Source organism: Dasypus novemcinctus, chromosome 16 (assembly GCF_030445035.2).
Source record: "Dasypus novemcinctus isolate mDasNov1 chromosome 16, mDasNov1.1.hap2, whole genome shotgun sequence".
NCBI lineage: Eukaryota > Metazoa > Chordata > Mammalia > Cingulata > Dasypodidae > Dasypus > Dasypus novemcinctus.
Genome location: NC_080688.1, coordinates 43,609,218 through 43,623,825, shown reverse-complemented (window position 1 = coordinate 43,623,825; position 14,608 = coordinate 43,609,218). Strand labels below are relative to the sequence as shown.

Genomic DNA, 14,608 nt, shown 5'->3' with positions numbered 1-14,608 from the left:
GTGGGGCAAGGACAGAAATATGGACTCATAACAGCCATAAAAGCAAAAACAGACAGAAGCTAGTTGTGTGCACACAGTCCAAACGAGGCAATTAGCTCTGCCTGAGAGACTCTCAGAACTTGCGGAGGTGACCTTTAAGCTCTGTGACAGCCAGCTTCAAAATGGAGAGGAAGGGCAGCATCCCTAGCTACTAGGTCCTTCTCAGTCAGTAATTTTGCCTCCTGTTTTGACACCCCAAAATGTCTCTAGACATTGCCAAATATCCCATGGGGGGCAAATCACTCCCATTAAGAACCACTGGTCTAGGCAAAGGCAGTGTGGTGTAGGGTCATGATAGAGCATTTGAAGAGAAATACAAAGAGCTCAAGGTGTGGGACAGTGAGTGAAAGTTGATAAGTTGAGTGAAAGGTGTGTCCCAGAGGAGGAGGGACTGACCACAAGCTGATGAGCTGAGATTTTATCCCCCATAGAACAGGAAGTGAGGGAAAGGATGCCACTTGATCAGATTTGGGGGTGTAAGGGTGGGAAGTCAAATTCTTCTGGAATCTAAATGTCAGCTTCAGAATCAGATGCCAGTGACTAAATTAGACAAAGAAGCTCTAAGTAGTAAGGGTGACTAAAACTTAATCTATTGTGTTTTCCTTAAAAAATGTTAGAATCTTTTGTCAATCAAGCATTTGAAAATGGAGATGATGTTATTTGCCCATGTAGTATTTTTTATTTGAAGAGATTTCCTAGTTTAGAAATAATAAAGTTCTTTTGTAGCAAAGATTTCAAGACAAGCCTGAAGCACTAGGAAATTTCAAGTTCTAGCTTTTGATCCGAGTATTCAATTCATTGGCAAATTGTATATGTGAGACTTAAATGATTTTAAAGATGTTTTAAAGAGGAAGAATCAAAATCTTAAAAAGTACTGTGTCTCTGTATAATATCTATGAGGATTTTTAAAACCTTAGAAATCAAAACTCCCGTTTTTTTTTCTCTTTTTTTTTGAGAGTGTTCTTCTGTTTCTGCATATAACAGCTAATAAACATGGCATTTCAAAGTCATAATGAATTTTTATTTTCCTGGTTTTCAAATGGGAGGCTGAACTGACCGCCCTGCAAAATTCTCTCACTAACCACCAGGGCATGAAGCTGGAATAACTCTTGATCAAGAAAGGAGGCCATTGAGAAATGTTTCAGCAATATGTAAGCATGGGCTAAGAGAAATTTAAATGGCTCAACCAGCGATATTCTGTTTTGTTTTGTTTTTCTTATACAGAAATGTGTGGCATTTTCTGTTTAGAAAAACAAAAAAACCTAACATTAATAGCTGCTAGAGATTGACATTTGGGTGGACAGAGACTTAAAATCTAATGTATGAGGTTTGGTTTTCCCTCCTACTTCTTTCTCTTTCCTTGCCCTTCCCACCAACAACTAAATCCAAAGCTACAATTTGTGTCTGTTCTCTCCAAGCTCCAGAAATCCCTTAAAAATGGCCATTCATAATGTTAGCTATATTTAGAATCAGGGAAAACCATGGTTTGCAGTGACAGTTTATTTTTGTATGAAGAAGTGAGTTTTGTTTTAACATTTCCAAAAATGATCTGTCTTTTTAATCTGTGCTGGTTTCCACAGAGATGTCAAATGATTTTAGATAGGCTTTTTGGTTAGGTTTTCCTGTGAAACACTTTGTCAGCTAGTGCCACAGAATTCTCAGACAAACTCAAGAGTTTCTCTTGGATACATTACAGCTTAATTTGGCTCTCACTTAAAAAATTCAATCTGGAATTTGAAAACCATGAGTGCCTATTTGCTAATGAATTGTCCACATGTAAATGTAGACTTAGCCATTTTAGGTCTGTGCTCAAAACAAAGGGGCACAATGGGTGTTACATTACAAATGGCAGTCCATTCAGTATGCAATTATTAAATACCTACTTTCTTCTGGGACTAATGATATAAGGATAAACCCTTTATTTAAGCTTCAACTTTAAGAATATATTACTCCTATATAGTTGTAAATGGTATATGCTAGTGAGAATTAGGAGAAAACATTTTATCAACCCTATTATAATGGAAAGAATATATATAAAAATATGTGGAAGGAAAACATATATAGTTTGCTTTCTGGGCTTTTTCATTGTCTTAGCATCCTAAAGTAGATAGAAGTTAATAGATAAAAAAGTAAATACAAACCAGATAGCTTTTGTGCTTGATCACAATGTCGTGACATTCAGAAGAAAAGAGAGGCTGAATCCAGATGAGGCTACAGCTTAGCTGTGAGTTTCACACATCTGCATCACGTTCCTTTCTACCAGCAGAGGCGAATATACACAGTTAAATCTCTCTAGACAGGAACCAGACCTGTGCTTCATAAGTTAAAGTAAACTCCACTTGAGAAATTTCAAGTAGTGTTAATCAGAATGAATGATACCGTGTTCTCTGTGTGCAATAAAGAGCCATTTACAGAACAACTGTTATGTCTTCTTGAGGAATTAGTTTCATTTAAGTTGTTGTTATCTTTGTAGAAAGTGCAACAGTATACGTTAATAATTCAAGCCACAGACATGGAAGGGAATCCCACCTACGGCCTTTCAAACACAGCCACGGCTGTCATCACCGTGACCGATGTCAATGACAATCCTCCAGAGTTTACTGCCATGACTGTAAGTACACTTGTCACTTACAGAACTTTGGGTCCATTACTGAGAAGTTTGGTCATGAATACTAAATGCGGTAAGCAGAGGTGGAACTTGCCTAACCTGGTAATAGAATGGCTACTGCCTGAGACATTTTCTGTTACCAGAACGGAAAATAAAGAATCTAAGTAATTTGTTTTCTGATAGTCTCTAAATCACTGTTGTTAAAATATGCTGCCTGGAAATGAGGCCCGAAAAGACTCTGTGCTGTTATAACAAAAAAAACATAAATATTTCCAGGTACACGGATTGCACAACTGACTTATGCTAGTCCTCAGCGTATCATTATCTGTATCTGGAGTAAAATTATTTCCGACAGACACGTCCTCTCCCCTGCCCCCCTTTAATCACCCAAGTACTCACAAGTGGCTGCTAACTTAAATATTAATTAAATTGTAACATAATTTGGTAGAAAAATGGGCTACTGAAAAAAGTTATCATATTTTTTAAGTCATGTATAAATAGTGTGATTACCGGCATAACTGAGCCCCTCGTTTAGTGCAGGTAATAAAGATTTAACGGCACCTTAAAATCACGGCGATATCCCTACGTGTTGTCCTTCAGCCATGCCCCTCGCTGCTCTGATGGTGGTTTGTCTTCCTTGTAGTTCTACGGCGAAGTTCCTGAAAACAGGGTGGAGGTGGTAGTAGCCAATCTAACTGTGACTGATAAGGATCAGCCCCATACGCCGGCCTGGAACGCGGTGTACAGAATCAGCGGTGGAGACCCCACAGGGCGGTTTGCCATTCAGACTGACCCCAACAGCAACGACGGGTTAGTCACCGTGGTGAAAGTAAGTGCCCCGCAGGCCACTGGGCTCTCCCATCGCCACGCGGCAGTGACCGGCGTATGCCCCATCCTCAGTAACATTCCTTAGCTGTTGACTTTTAGGACTTTCTGTTTTTAGTCATCCTTAAATGTGGAATCAATCTGCATTTGGGAGGGGGGCATCGTTGTTAAGTTTTAAATTTAGGTGGAGACTGTGGCCAGCAGAGGTATTCTCATTTTGTCACTGGAATATGATTGTTTGTAAATTGTTGTGGGCAGTTTCACCCTGTCTGAACACTGACCTGGCCCTAGTAATGTTACATATTGACATATTGCATTCAGAAGTTTTGATTGTCATTTGGTAGCTTCTTGATATGATGCCCACACCTGCCGTGTCTACAGGTTGCTGTTAGAGGATTAGTAGGTACTGAACAAGCCTGAAAATCCCACAGATATAAAATGGAACAAGAGAGGGAGAAGAGAGCCTATGCTTTCAAAAGGTTGTGAATTTATGTTGCTGTTTTTAAATGCTGTTTTCAAGACTTGAAGGAATTGGATCATCTAATCTTCAATAGCAAAAACATAAAAAAAAGAGTGCTGGAGGCAAGGAGGATGTTTAAATGTAATAACTACATAGCATTAACTTAAAAGCTCTTTAAAGGGAAAGTTCCTTCCTGTTCCTCACCAGGTAAAGATATTTGCTTCTTTGCCCTCCACCAAGAGTGCCCAACCCTCTTGATTTGGCAGAGAACCCACTTACTGGCCTTCGATAGAAAGGTACATGAGGTACCAGTTGCCGAGAATGTTATTTGTGTGTGAATAGAGTGACGGTGGCACCCCCTCCGTGAGGTGGAGGTTAGGAAATGTCTGAACAAAAATGTGGAGTGAAAAGTATTCCAGAGTCCAACTACCTGTGTTGGAATCCCAGCTCTGCCTTTTAATGGTGTGACTGTGGCAAGTTACTTCTGCTCAGTTTCCTCATGCAGGCAGAAAGTGGAGATAATTGTGCCTACGTCACAGTGCCATGAGGGATGAATGAGCTTGACACCCAAGAAAGGACTTAGAAGTGTGCATCAAACTTAGCATAAGTAAATGTTATGCCATGGATGTTTCACATGGCTGAAGAATTCACTCAAAACATTATCTTACTCTCTGGCTTCGTTCCTGTCTTAAAATAATTGAGAAAAGAAAGTGTTTGGAATCTCTGTGTGCTTGACTATTTGAGGAGGTGGTCTAGGTTGTGAAACTGGTGCAGTTTGTGCAAAAATTTTGACTTTCTCATTAACTTTAACTCTTGATCACTCTTGGACTGCTGCTGATGGCATTGGAGCACTCCAGGAGACTCGTTTCCTGTTATTGCTGCACAATAATGTTTCTCTGCACCTCTGCAAGAGGGATCAAGGAAAATTAAGAGTGAAAGTCCAGTCTACTTACTTGACTCCTAGTAACATTATTGACAGCAGAATTCAGTAGAACTTTGCAAGTTAAAATTTACATTAAGGTTTTTTCGCATTTATCTAGAGTGTTGTTCCTAGATGTGAGATTTTTACAGACCAGTAAAACATCCAAAATTGTTTTGGAAAACTTCTACAATTTTAGTTTGCCATGTCAGGGCAAAAACAAAAAATTCGTCCCACCCCAAACACTATCATTGTAAAAAGGTATGTGGGTGCATGTATGCATTCTTCAAAATGTGCATTTCAAGTTATGAGTGTTACTTTTAAACGGAATCAATTTAGTTTTTTGAAAAAGAATTTTAAAAAAAGCATCGTTTTCTCCATTTTTTTGTTTTCCCATTTCGTCACTGGCTGGTAAAAGCTTTTTTGGGCCAGTAGTGCTCTTTATTTCCAACGTTTAAGAGTACAGATTGAGACGATCATTTTCTCAGTTGCCTTTAGTTTATATTTAGTATTTGTGGTAACAGTGCCTCTTAAAAATCATCAGGCTTTTAGATGTACCTAAGAAATGAATCAGAACAATAGTAATATGCATTATTTTGTTAACCTAAATCTTTGAAATGCTCAAGATTTGTAAATAGGTTAAATAGCAATAAATATTTGAATTGTTGACCTTGCTAATGCACATTTTCCAGGAATTTGAGAGAAATCTCATGGTGCAGTGAATGAAAGATTAATGCTTTGGAAATGGAGTTGATAGATGAATAACCTGCAGAATGCAAATGTTCTTATTTCCTACCAAAATATATTTTTCCTCTTTAAAATTTTTCCAGCCAATCGACTTTGAAACAAATAGGATGTTTGTCCTGACTGTTGCTGCAGAAAATCAAGTGCCATTAGCCAAGGGCATTCAACACCCGCCTCAGTCCACCGCAACTGTGTCTGTTACAGTTATTGATGTGAATGAAAACCCTTATTTTGATCCAAATCCCAAGATTATTCGCCAAGAAGAAGGCCTTCATGCTGGTACCATGCTCACAACGTTCACTGCTCAGGACCCAGATCGATATATGCAGCAAAATATTAGGTATGGAATTCCATTTGTGGTGTCCTTCAAAATTGTATTATGTTCTGTGCAGTGTATGAATTTATTTAACTTACTATTTGAGTAAGAAATTTTCAGTGGAACCAAAATTACTTTATTGCCAGATGGTATTAAATTCTTTGATGAATTTTCTTCTCAGTAAGTCAATGGCTATATTAGATAGGAAGTATAAAAATGAATTTACTTGTATTATTTTGAAGGAAAAAGGGCCTTTTGGTTTTTCCACTCTAACCTGTTTTTTAACAGTTAATGATTTAGCCTGTACTTTTATACCAAATATGACAAAAAAGGTTCTACAATAATTAAATAGTGGACTCTCAGAAGCATGTAGCATTCATCTTTTCTCTACACATTAAGAAGAAAACTTTTGCCAAAACCAAGAGCTAAGAGCTAATTAATTTCATCCTTTACCTGTACAATAGTAATGGCTCTTATAATACTGTAAAGATTTCCAACTGCACCAAAATCGAATTTATCCTTTCTGATGAGAGAGCAGACACTGGAGGAAGATACCCCTCACAACTATTATCCATAGCTGGCGATGGTCATTTTTTAAATTAGCTCATATTGTATTTAATTTCTTTCAGACCTGCAGCTAACAGATAATTGCCTATCCTTGTCTTTTCATTTCTAAATAGCTAATTATTGGGTGTATTGAAATCTTACACTTTTTTAAACCTCTGGAAACAGTCTATTTTTTTCCCATCTATAAATTCATTGGTCGTACTTGGTTTGTAAAGCTCACCCCACTTCACGCCCAGAAGAGTTCAAGGCGATAAATCCGCTGCTTGAATCTTATGGTTCCATTGGCAGGGTGTGGTTCTGAGGCTAAGCCCAGTGTGGGGGATCTTGGTGGGACCTGGGCTCTCCTCAATGTGGTGGCATCTCCGCCATGATGAGGTGGTAAAACGTGTTAGTTGTGTTCTGTGGCTGAAATGTCAACTTCTACTATACTTGCTTCTAAGTCCAATGCATTTAGGGCTCCTGCTTATTTAGGAGGTGAAGTGGAGCTATTTCTCTCCAGCGTTGATGTCCGTGAACTAGACAAGAGCCTGCAGTGAGGCCTGTCCAAGCCGCCTTGACCCACAGAAGGGAGACTGAGCTGGTAGTCTTGCCCCACAGGCACCTACAGAAGGTTTCCTGCAAGACCGAGCACAGCCTTTGTGTGCCTCCCTGAATCACTGCTACAGAAATACGTTCCCCCATTAAAGCTGCATTTGCAACTCTCATCTACCAAAAATGCAAGTTAACAGGCTGGTTATATATGGAATCAAACCTTTAAGACAGGCTTTATTTTTATTAAGTTTCGTATCAGAGAATTAAACTGGCTGTGCTTTCATTTTTTTTAGATACACAAAATTATCTGATCCTGCCAATTGGCTAAAAATAGATCCTGTGAATGGGCAGATAACTACCATTGCTGTTTTGGACAGAGAGTCACCAAACGTGAAAAACAATATATATAATGCTACTTTCCTTGCTTCTGACAATGGTATGTAATTAAATATTTTCATTTTATTATCCTGTGTGCTTTTAAAGAGAGTAGAGCCTTTAACATATAAGAATTGTCAGGAAATGAGGTTTTCTACCAAACTCAGTTATTCCCAACTTTTGTTTTCCGTTTCCAGTGGGCTTTCTATTGCCTGCTTTCCCTGTCTTCTGTAATGAATGTTCTCGATGTCCATATGCCTTCTATGATAACCTAGCATTGTGATTACAAACTGTAGTTATTTTAGGGCCCTGCCACTCGTCGATGATGCCTGATGACTCTAGTTTGAGTCTCCCCTCAGGGGTTCCAGGCACTGGTTTTCCAGGTGGTCTTTTCGTATTCCTGCTGGTCTGCTTGCTGCCGTCAGTATGTCTGTCTGCAGCAGTCGTCTTCTTTCTAATTCTTTGCCTCTAATCTGCCTTTGGCTAAGAAGCTCTTAATTTCATTCATAAATTGAGATAAGTGAAACCGAAGCTTTAGTGTAGTGGTTTTGGAACATCTACTTTAGCACCTTTTTTTTCTGTCTGGTCTCTGTTGGGTTCTAAATGGTGGAGATTAATAGTTAAGCACTTTTTCAGATCCGTAAGGCAAAAGCAAATGCCTTTTCTGAATGTGAGGATGGGCTTCTTTTGCTCTGCTGACACTCAATATGACATGCATCCAAGAGTGCAGGCCCTTGAATGCTCTCCCACCACCTGGGTCCTGATTCCCACCCTGCCCCCTTCTAACTGCAAGATGGGCCACAAGGTTTTAAATCTGTCAGTTTTCTCTTGTTATATAGGGACAGCGGTCACAGTACCCAACTCATGAGATTTGGGGGAGTATAAGATGACTTATACATATAGAGTGCTTAAAATAGTATATGGCATAAGCTAAGCAGTCAGCTCTTTCTATTATATGTTAAAAGTTTCCAAACCAAATCACAACCATATTTTAAAAATATTTTGAGCAGTAAACTATTAATGTTAGCATTTAATAAAAATAGCAGACTTTAATTTAGCAGTCAAGATGTGCAGTTTGAAAAACATGGCCTATCAACACTTTTGATAACATCAGTCTCAATGAATCTTTCCAACTCCTGTATAATAACATGCAATGAGATTACTATCTGCAGTAAAATTACATGGTGACAGGGCCAAAGCGGTATTTCTTATCCATTCCGAAATGTGACCAAATGTTCCAGTATTTAGAATTGGACCTTGGTAGGAACTGCTTCTGCCGTTACACATCAGAGCATAGAATTAGTGTTGGCTTTATGCTCTCTCGCCGTATGTAAGCAACAGCTTTCCTCTGCAGTGGAACTTAAAGTAATATATCTTGAGCCATTATGTTGAGATTTGAAGAGCCATAAAATTTCATATATAAACGTTGGCCTTATGCTCCATCCGGAGCTTTTCATTCACCAAGGTGGGTTGTTTTCTAATTGAAAGGGTATTTGATATGTGAGAGAAGTGAGCTGTTTTGTCTACATAGCTGTGATACATTGCAGATGCATTTGACTTTAAATCACAGGGCTAGATGTGGAGTCCCAGTTTTGTTCCTTAATGACTGGGCAAGGTCTTACCTTCTGTGCTTTAGTTTCATTATTCATAAAGTGTTTTACCTTGCCTATTCCAGAACATTGTCATGAGTCAAATAATAGTAAATATGATAATAAATAAGAAATTTCATCTAGCAGTGGAGCACCATTGTGGTCACAGTGGTATAGAATATTATGGCAGCCACCCTTCCCATCTGCCTTAACTTTCTGTTCTCAGAGCCATCTGTATTCCTCAGAGATGTGTTGAGGGATTTCTCCTTGTAGGAAATTCCCTTGGGGAGTGTGTGTATGTGTACCTTCCTAGTTTGATGACCTTAGGCGGGTCACTTAAGCCCCTGGGCTGTGGTAGGCAGCCGTATTTATAAAGCAGAGTGACGGAACAGGAGGCAACTTACTGGAGGTTTAGAGACACCGTCCTCTAAAGGAGTGGAAATGGATTTGGCATTAGGCACTACTCAGTAGCAGCTCCAACTTTTACAAGAGTATGTGTCTGTGGGCAGTTTAGGAAAACTGGGGTTCCTCATCTGTTTAAAACTGCTTTGTAAGATTGCAATGAAATAATGTATGTAAAGCCAGCCTAATGCTTTCTGAAACAGGTAGTTGGTTGATGAGTAAATATCATTCCTCATCTCCTTGGTGTTTTTTCCCAAGATGAGGTCTCTGGAACTATATTACTTGTCTGTAGGCTATTTCAGTATTTGATAGCTGTATTTGAACTTTAAAAAAACATTATGTCTTGATTCGCCATCAAATTAGTAGGGACTACCAGATCAGCAGCCCTGTGTTCTGCTTCTGGTAGAGTCCCCGTAGTGCCTAGGGGAGCCTGGCATATGCACAGGGCCCAGAGTGATGGACAGTGAGGACAGGGACAGCCACAGGGCCACCAAGGGGAAGGGGCAAGCATTGCAGGGCAGCAGTGGCTGCCCAGGATCATCCTAAGAAGAAAGCAAGAAGTGGCCTTATTCCTAAAACCGTCTGCCCAGATGAGGTGGCAACTAGATTTTTACAGGGTTACACAGTAATGAGGGCAAGAAAGCTAGAAACTTTGAGAATTTTGCAGTAATTGAGAATTGTTTAGCATTAGTTTGTAATTTTTCTCCCTTTTTAAGGAATCCCTCCTATGAGTGGAACAGGCACTCTGCAGATCTATTTACTTGATATTAATGACAATGCCCCTCAAGTGTTACCTCAAGAGGCAGAGACTTGTGAAACTCCAGACCCCAATTCAATTAACATCACAGCACTTGATTATGACATTGATCCAAATGCTGGACCATTTGCTTTTGATCTTCCTTTGTCGCCGGGAACTATTAAGAAAAATTGGACCATCACTAGGCTTAATGGTAAGAGCAGTTTAATTATTTAAATGTATATGCTGCCAAAAGGTTTTGAAACCTGGTATGAAAAGTTAATTTTATGTGTTTTAGAATTTTCTCATTAAATGTATTTTCAAAGCTTCTTAAAGTGTGAACAAACTAGTAAAAGCCCTTGAAGCCGAAAAATACCTTCACAACACTGCATAGTTATGATCCACTTTATTTATACTGTCAGCTAGTAAATGTATTCTGGGATGTGCTAGGTGTTTTTTATCATGTTATGTATTAACCCATCAAATTGTATATTTCCTTCTTCCTATAGGTGATTTTGCTCAGCTTAATTTAAAGATAAAATTTCTTGAGGCTGGTATATATGAAGTTCCGATCATAATCACAGATTCAGGCAATCCTCCCAAGTCAAATATTTCCAGCCTCCGCGTGAAGGTTTGCCAGTGTGACTCCAATGGAGACTGCACAGATGCAGATAGGATCGTGGGTGCTGGGCTGGGCACGGGCGCCATCATTGCCATCTTGCTCTGCATCATCATATTGCTCAGTAAGTTCTGGGTCTCTTAGATATTAATTCTTTTTGCTTCTGTGATACTTACCAGAGAAGTTTGCTGCCATTGCTTTTAAAAGTGATCTAGCAACTCTATTGTCCCTCTGAGCATTTTCTTGCCAACCATGTATGAGAGAGCCAAGTCCAATGTAGAATGAAAGAAAAAAACCAACCCCTGAATTTGTCTTATGCACTGAATTTTTTTCAACAAAACTAGACAGCATGCTCTGTTATTGTTTTCTCAGGTTTGTTTCTGGTTTCTTGGGGACTTATAGCCATCTTTTCATAGTAAAATGTTTAAACAGTCCTAAGTTTGAATACTTAGGATGTGAGTATGAATTTATAGCACATAGTTGGTGATGGAGGAAAATAAGTGTATCACTTTCCTTCAATTTCTTTCAAATAAAGTGCAGTGAGCACCTGCTCCAGTCATGCAAGGGATTTGTTTCTGAAGGGCTGCATAAAATTGTGAGAGATTGTACTTCACATACAGCACATTTGATAGCAGAAATGGTTACACAGCTCAATAAATTGTGTCTTCACAGTAAGTGTCAATTAAGGAATTGCTCCTTTTTAAAGATATTTTGGCATCTTTGGTTCAATGGAATGTGAGAAATTAACCACTGGAAAGGACTTTAGGAACCATTTCTAAGTACGCAGGCTAAAGGAATAAATTGCCTGGGCCCTGAGCTTTATCGTGGAATAGCCGCAGGACTTAAGTTTATTGTACGATCATGCTATGCTCCAATCACTTTCTTGAAAATGTTGGCCATTTCTTTTATGTTTTCTCCACTTACAAGGGTTCTAGCAATTTAGAATTCTGTCCTTTTCATCTAAGCAATTACTACAGAAACTGAGCATTTTTTACTTCCTGTGTGGAGACTGTTTTGGCTATAATTTGAAACCTGCATGCTATACTAATAATCCCCTCGCTAGATTTAGCCCTAGAACAATGACAAATGAGATCATGTATCTGGCTTTAAAGGAAGGAAATTTACTTTATGGCCAATAATAAAAATGTGCTCAAATAGGGGTCATTAAATCTTCTGCTTCAGAATATGAACTGATATCCCCAGATTTGAGACAAGATGCATTCCTAGATGTACACTTAGGGATATGTCTCCGTTTCACCTGAAGTGTGACACATATGCCAACGTATAAAGAAAGATGTAGATATGACAGACTATGGCATGAAGTGACTAGAACATTCTGAAGGAAAATGAATTGTTGCTAATTTTACCAACTCCTGGGACCATTTATGGCTCCACACCTGGCACAAAAGTGTAAAACACAAAAGCCTAATGCTGTTCCACTGCGCAAAATCCTCTAGTCTTCTTCCCAGAAACATGCAGTTTAATATGAAAGGGAATGTGCATAGTGCAGCAGAAAAAACACTGGCTTCAGAGAGTCAGGAAGACTCGGGATCCACTTCCAATTTACCTCCTGAGTCATCTTGGCAAGCACTTACGCCTCTTGTGGGTTGGCATTCTCTCTGAATTTGGGCTTATAATGGAATTGACCAATCTGAATGAAATAGCAATTAAATATGAAGTGACAGTTTAACTTGCTGTTTGTTTCATATTCTTAGAATTTACAAAACCTTTTATTAAAACCATCTATACTCTAGCAAGCTGAAGCAAAAGATAAAAAAATTTATCCCTGTTTGTAGATGAGGAAACTGAGGATGGAAAAATTCACCCTGTGAGTTTGCAGGCACCAGGGACTAGAACCCAGATTTTGCTCTCTAAAGCCAGTGCTTATTACCCCTGCTTTGTCCTCTCTCTCTCAATGCGAGGACTGAACTAGAAAATAGAGTGGAAGTACATTATAAGCTTTCAACCCACGTAAGTATACATTATTAGTGTGAAACACTAGGGTTTAAAAATTATGACGTGATGTTTTTTACTCCTTTCCTACCAAGTCCTGGTTCTGATGTTTGTGGTATGGATGAAACGCCGTGATAAAGAGCGCCAGGCCAAGCAACTTCTGATTGATCCAGAAGATGATGTAAGAGACAATATTTTAAAATATGATGAAGAAGGTGGAGGAGAAGAAGACCAGGTGAGCAGTAGTTGAAAGCTTAAAAGAAAATCTTTGTGATTTTATCAGTGGTAGGAAAATATTACTAAATGCAGGATAAGAGTGCTGTTAAGTTTTCATTTTATCACATTATCAGATGTGGGGTGCATTCTTTCCAATGTGCCCTGCACATTTCCTGCCCTTTTTTCCAACTAGAAAGTGCAAGTCACAAGATTTGAATCCATCTGCCTGATGTCACAGACTAAACGTCTAACGACTCTAATATTATCTAATACCTCTTGAAATTATCTGGAAGGTATTAATGTAATCCTTGAGAAAATTCTATGGCTGTTTTTTCTTAGATATAGCTGAGAGTTAGGTCATTTCCACCTACTAATACAAATGTAAGGGATAGTGTTCACATTCATAAGTACATATAGAGATATTAGTGATAGGGCAATTAACTCATGAACTGAATGTTCTCTTTCTTTAATCCTTTGAGGAAATAATGTATATGCATATCACATTTTGTTTTATAAAGCCCATTCACATCCATTGCTGTGTTTAATCTTTGTGGCAGCCTATTAAGAGTTTCTGATTTTCCATTTGCAGAGAATTAGTGATTTGCTTTCAGAGTTTATAACCAGCAGAACCAGGACTCAAAACCACATCTTCTGATTCCAGTTTCAGTGCTTGTTTTACAATACCTCAACTCTCTCATTGAGAAGAAATGCATGTTTAAAATATTTTGAAAACTTGACTCAAGTATGCAAAGCTGTTTTGAATACTGACTAATTAAAATGGCTCTATAAATATACCCCAGGGTTTCTTGTTTATAGATGTCTTTGAATATTAAAATTCATGTTTGGTTTAGTCCTTAATTCATCTATCCTTTCACTTTCATACATTATGTTCGAGATCAACAAATGTATATTGACAACATTCTCCCATAAATCTTCTGCTTTCAGTATTTTACCTTTCATATCATAGTACGTAATTTTCTGGACATAAACCTAAACCCAACTCAATGATGCTTTAGTAAAAATACTAATAACTGCTATGCATGAGGATGTTACTCAAAGTTGAAGGACCAGAGCCAGGAACCATGTTAGGGGATTTTAGGCACTTGACCAGGGAGCTTGATGCCATCTGATCTGGATCTTTCTCCCTTCCTCACCAAACCCTTAAAGAAGTTGTTTGAATAGATTGTATTATTGTAGTTGTTTTAAGGATAGATTTCTTCTTTATTAACTTTATCCCCTTAGATTGATGCTTGAGATGAAATGGTAAAACTTACCTATTGCAAGATTTATTAAAATGATCATAAATCTTCAGCATCTTCTCTTCCTGACTTCAGAAATTGTTTCTGCCCCCAGTAAACTCTTGGGTGTGACTGTGTTGTTCCCTCCTCTCTTCCGAGGATTTTTCCAAAACTTTTTTTTTATTCTCTCTGGCTAATTTTTTTTTTTTTAAGATTTATTTTTTCCCCGCCCCCCACCCTGCAGTATTTTGCTCTGTGTCCATTCGCTGTGTGATCTATTTCTCTCTTTTTTGTTGTTTTCTCATTTTTTCCCTCTAGGATTGAGAGAGATTTGATCCTGGGGACCTCTGATATGGAGAGAGGTTCCCTCTCAATTGCACCACCTCAGTTCCTTGGCTGCTGCTGCTCTTCACTGTGACTCTCCCTTCGTCTCTCTTTTGTTGTGTCATCATCTTGCTGCATGACTCACTT

The 14,608-nt window shown here is 38.6% G+C and overlaps 1 protein-coding gene across 1 annotated transcript in view; it reads left to right on the top strand.

Annotated features, from left to right (window-relative positions):
* CDH2 (cadherin 2) overlaps positions 1–14,608 on the top strand; it is a 204,110-nt gene that overhangs the window by 163,973 nt on the left and 25,529 nt on the right. Inside the window, exons 8-14 of the mRNA XM_004455761.4 lie at positions 2,513–2,650; positions 3,291–3,476; positions 5,682–5,935; positions 7,303–7,445; positions 10,092–10,325; positions 10,621–10,854; positions 12,779–12,918. Of these exons, the coding sequence (XP_004455818.2) occupies positions 2,513–2,650; positions 3,291–3,476; positions 5,682–5,935; positions 7,303–7,445; positions 10,092–10,325; positions 10,621–10,854; positions 12,779–12,918 (1,329 nt within the window). The remainder of the gene's footprint in view (positions 1–2,512; positions 2,651–3,290; positions 3,477–5,681; positions 5,936–7,302; positions 7,446–10,091; positions 10,326–10,620; positions 10,855–12,778; positions 12,919–14,608) is intronic.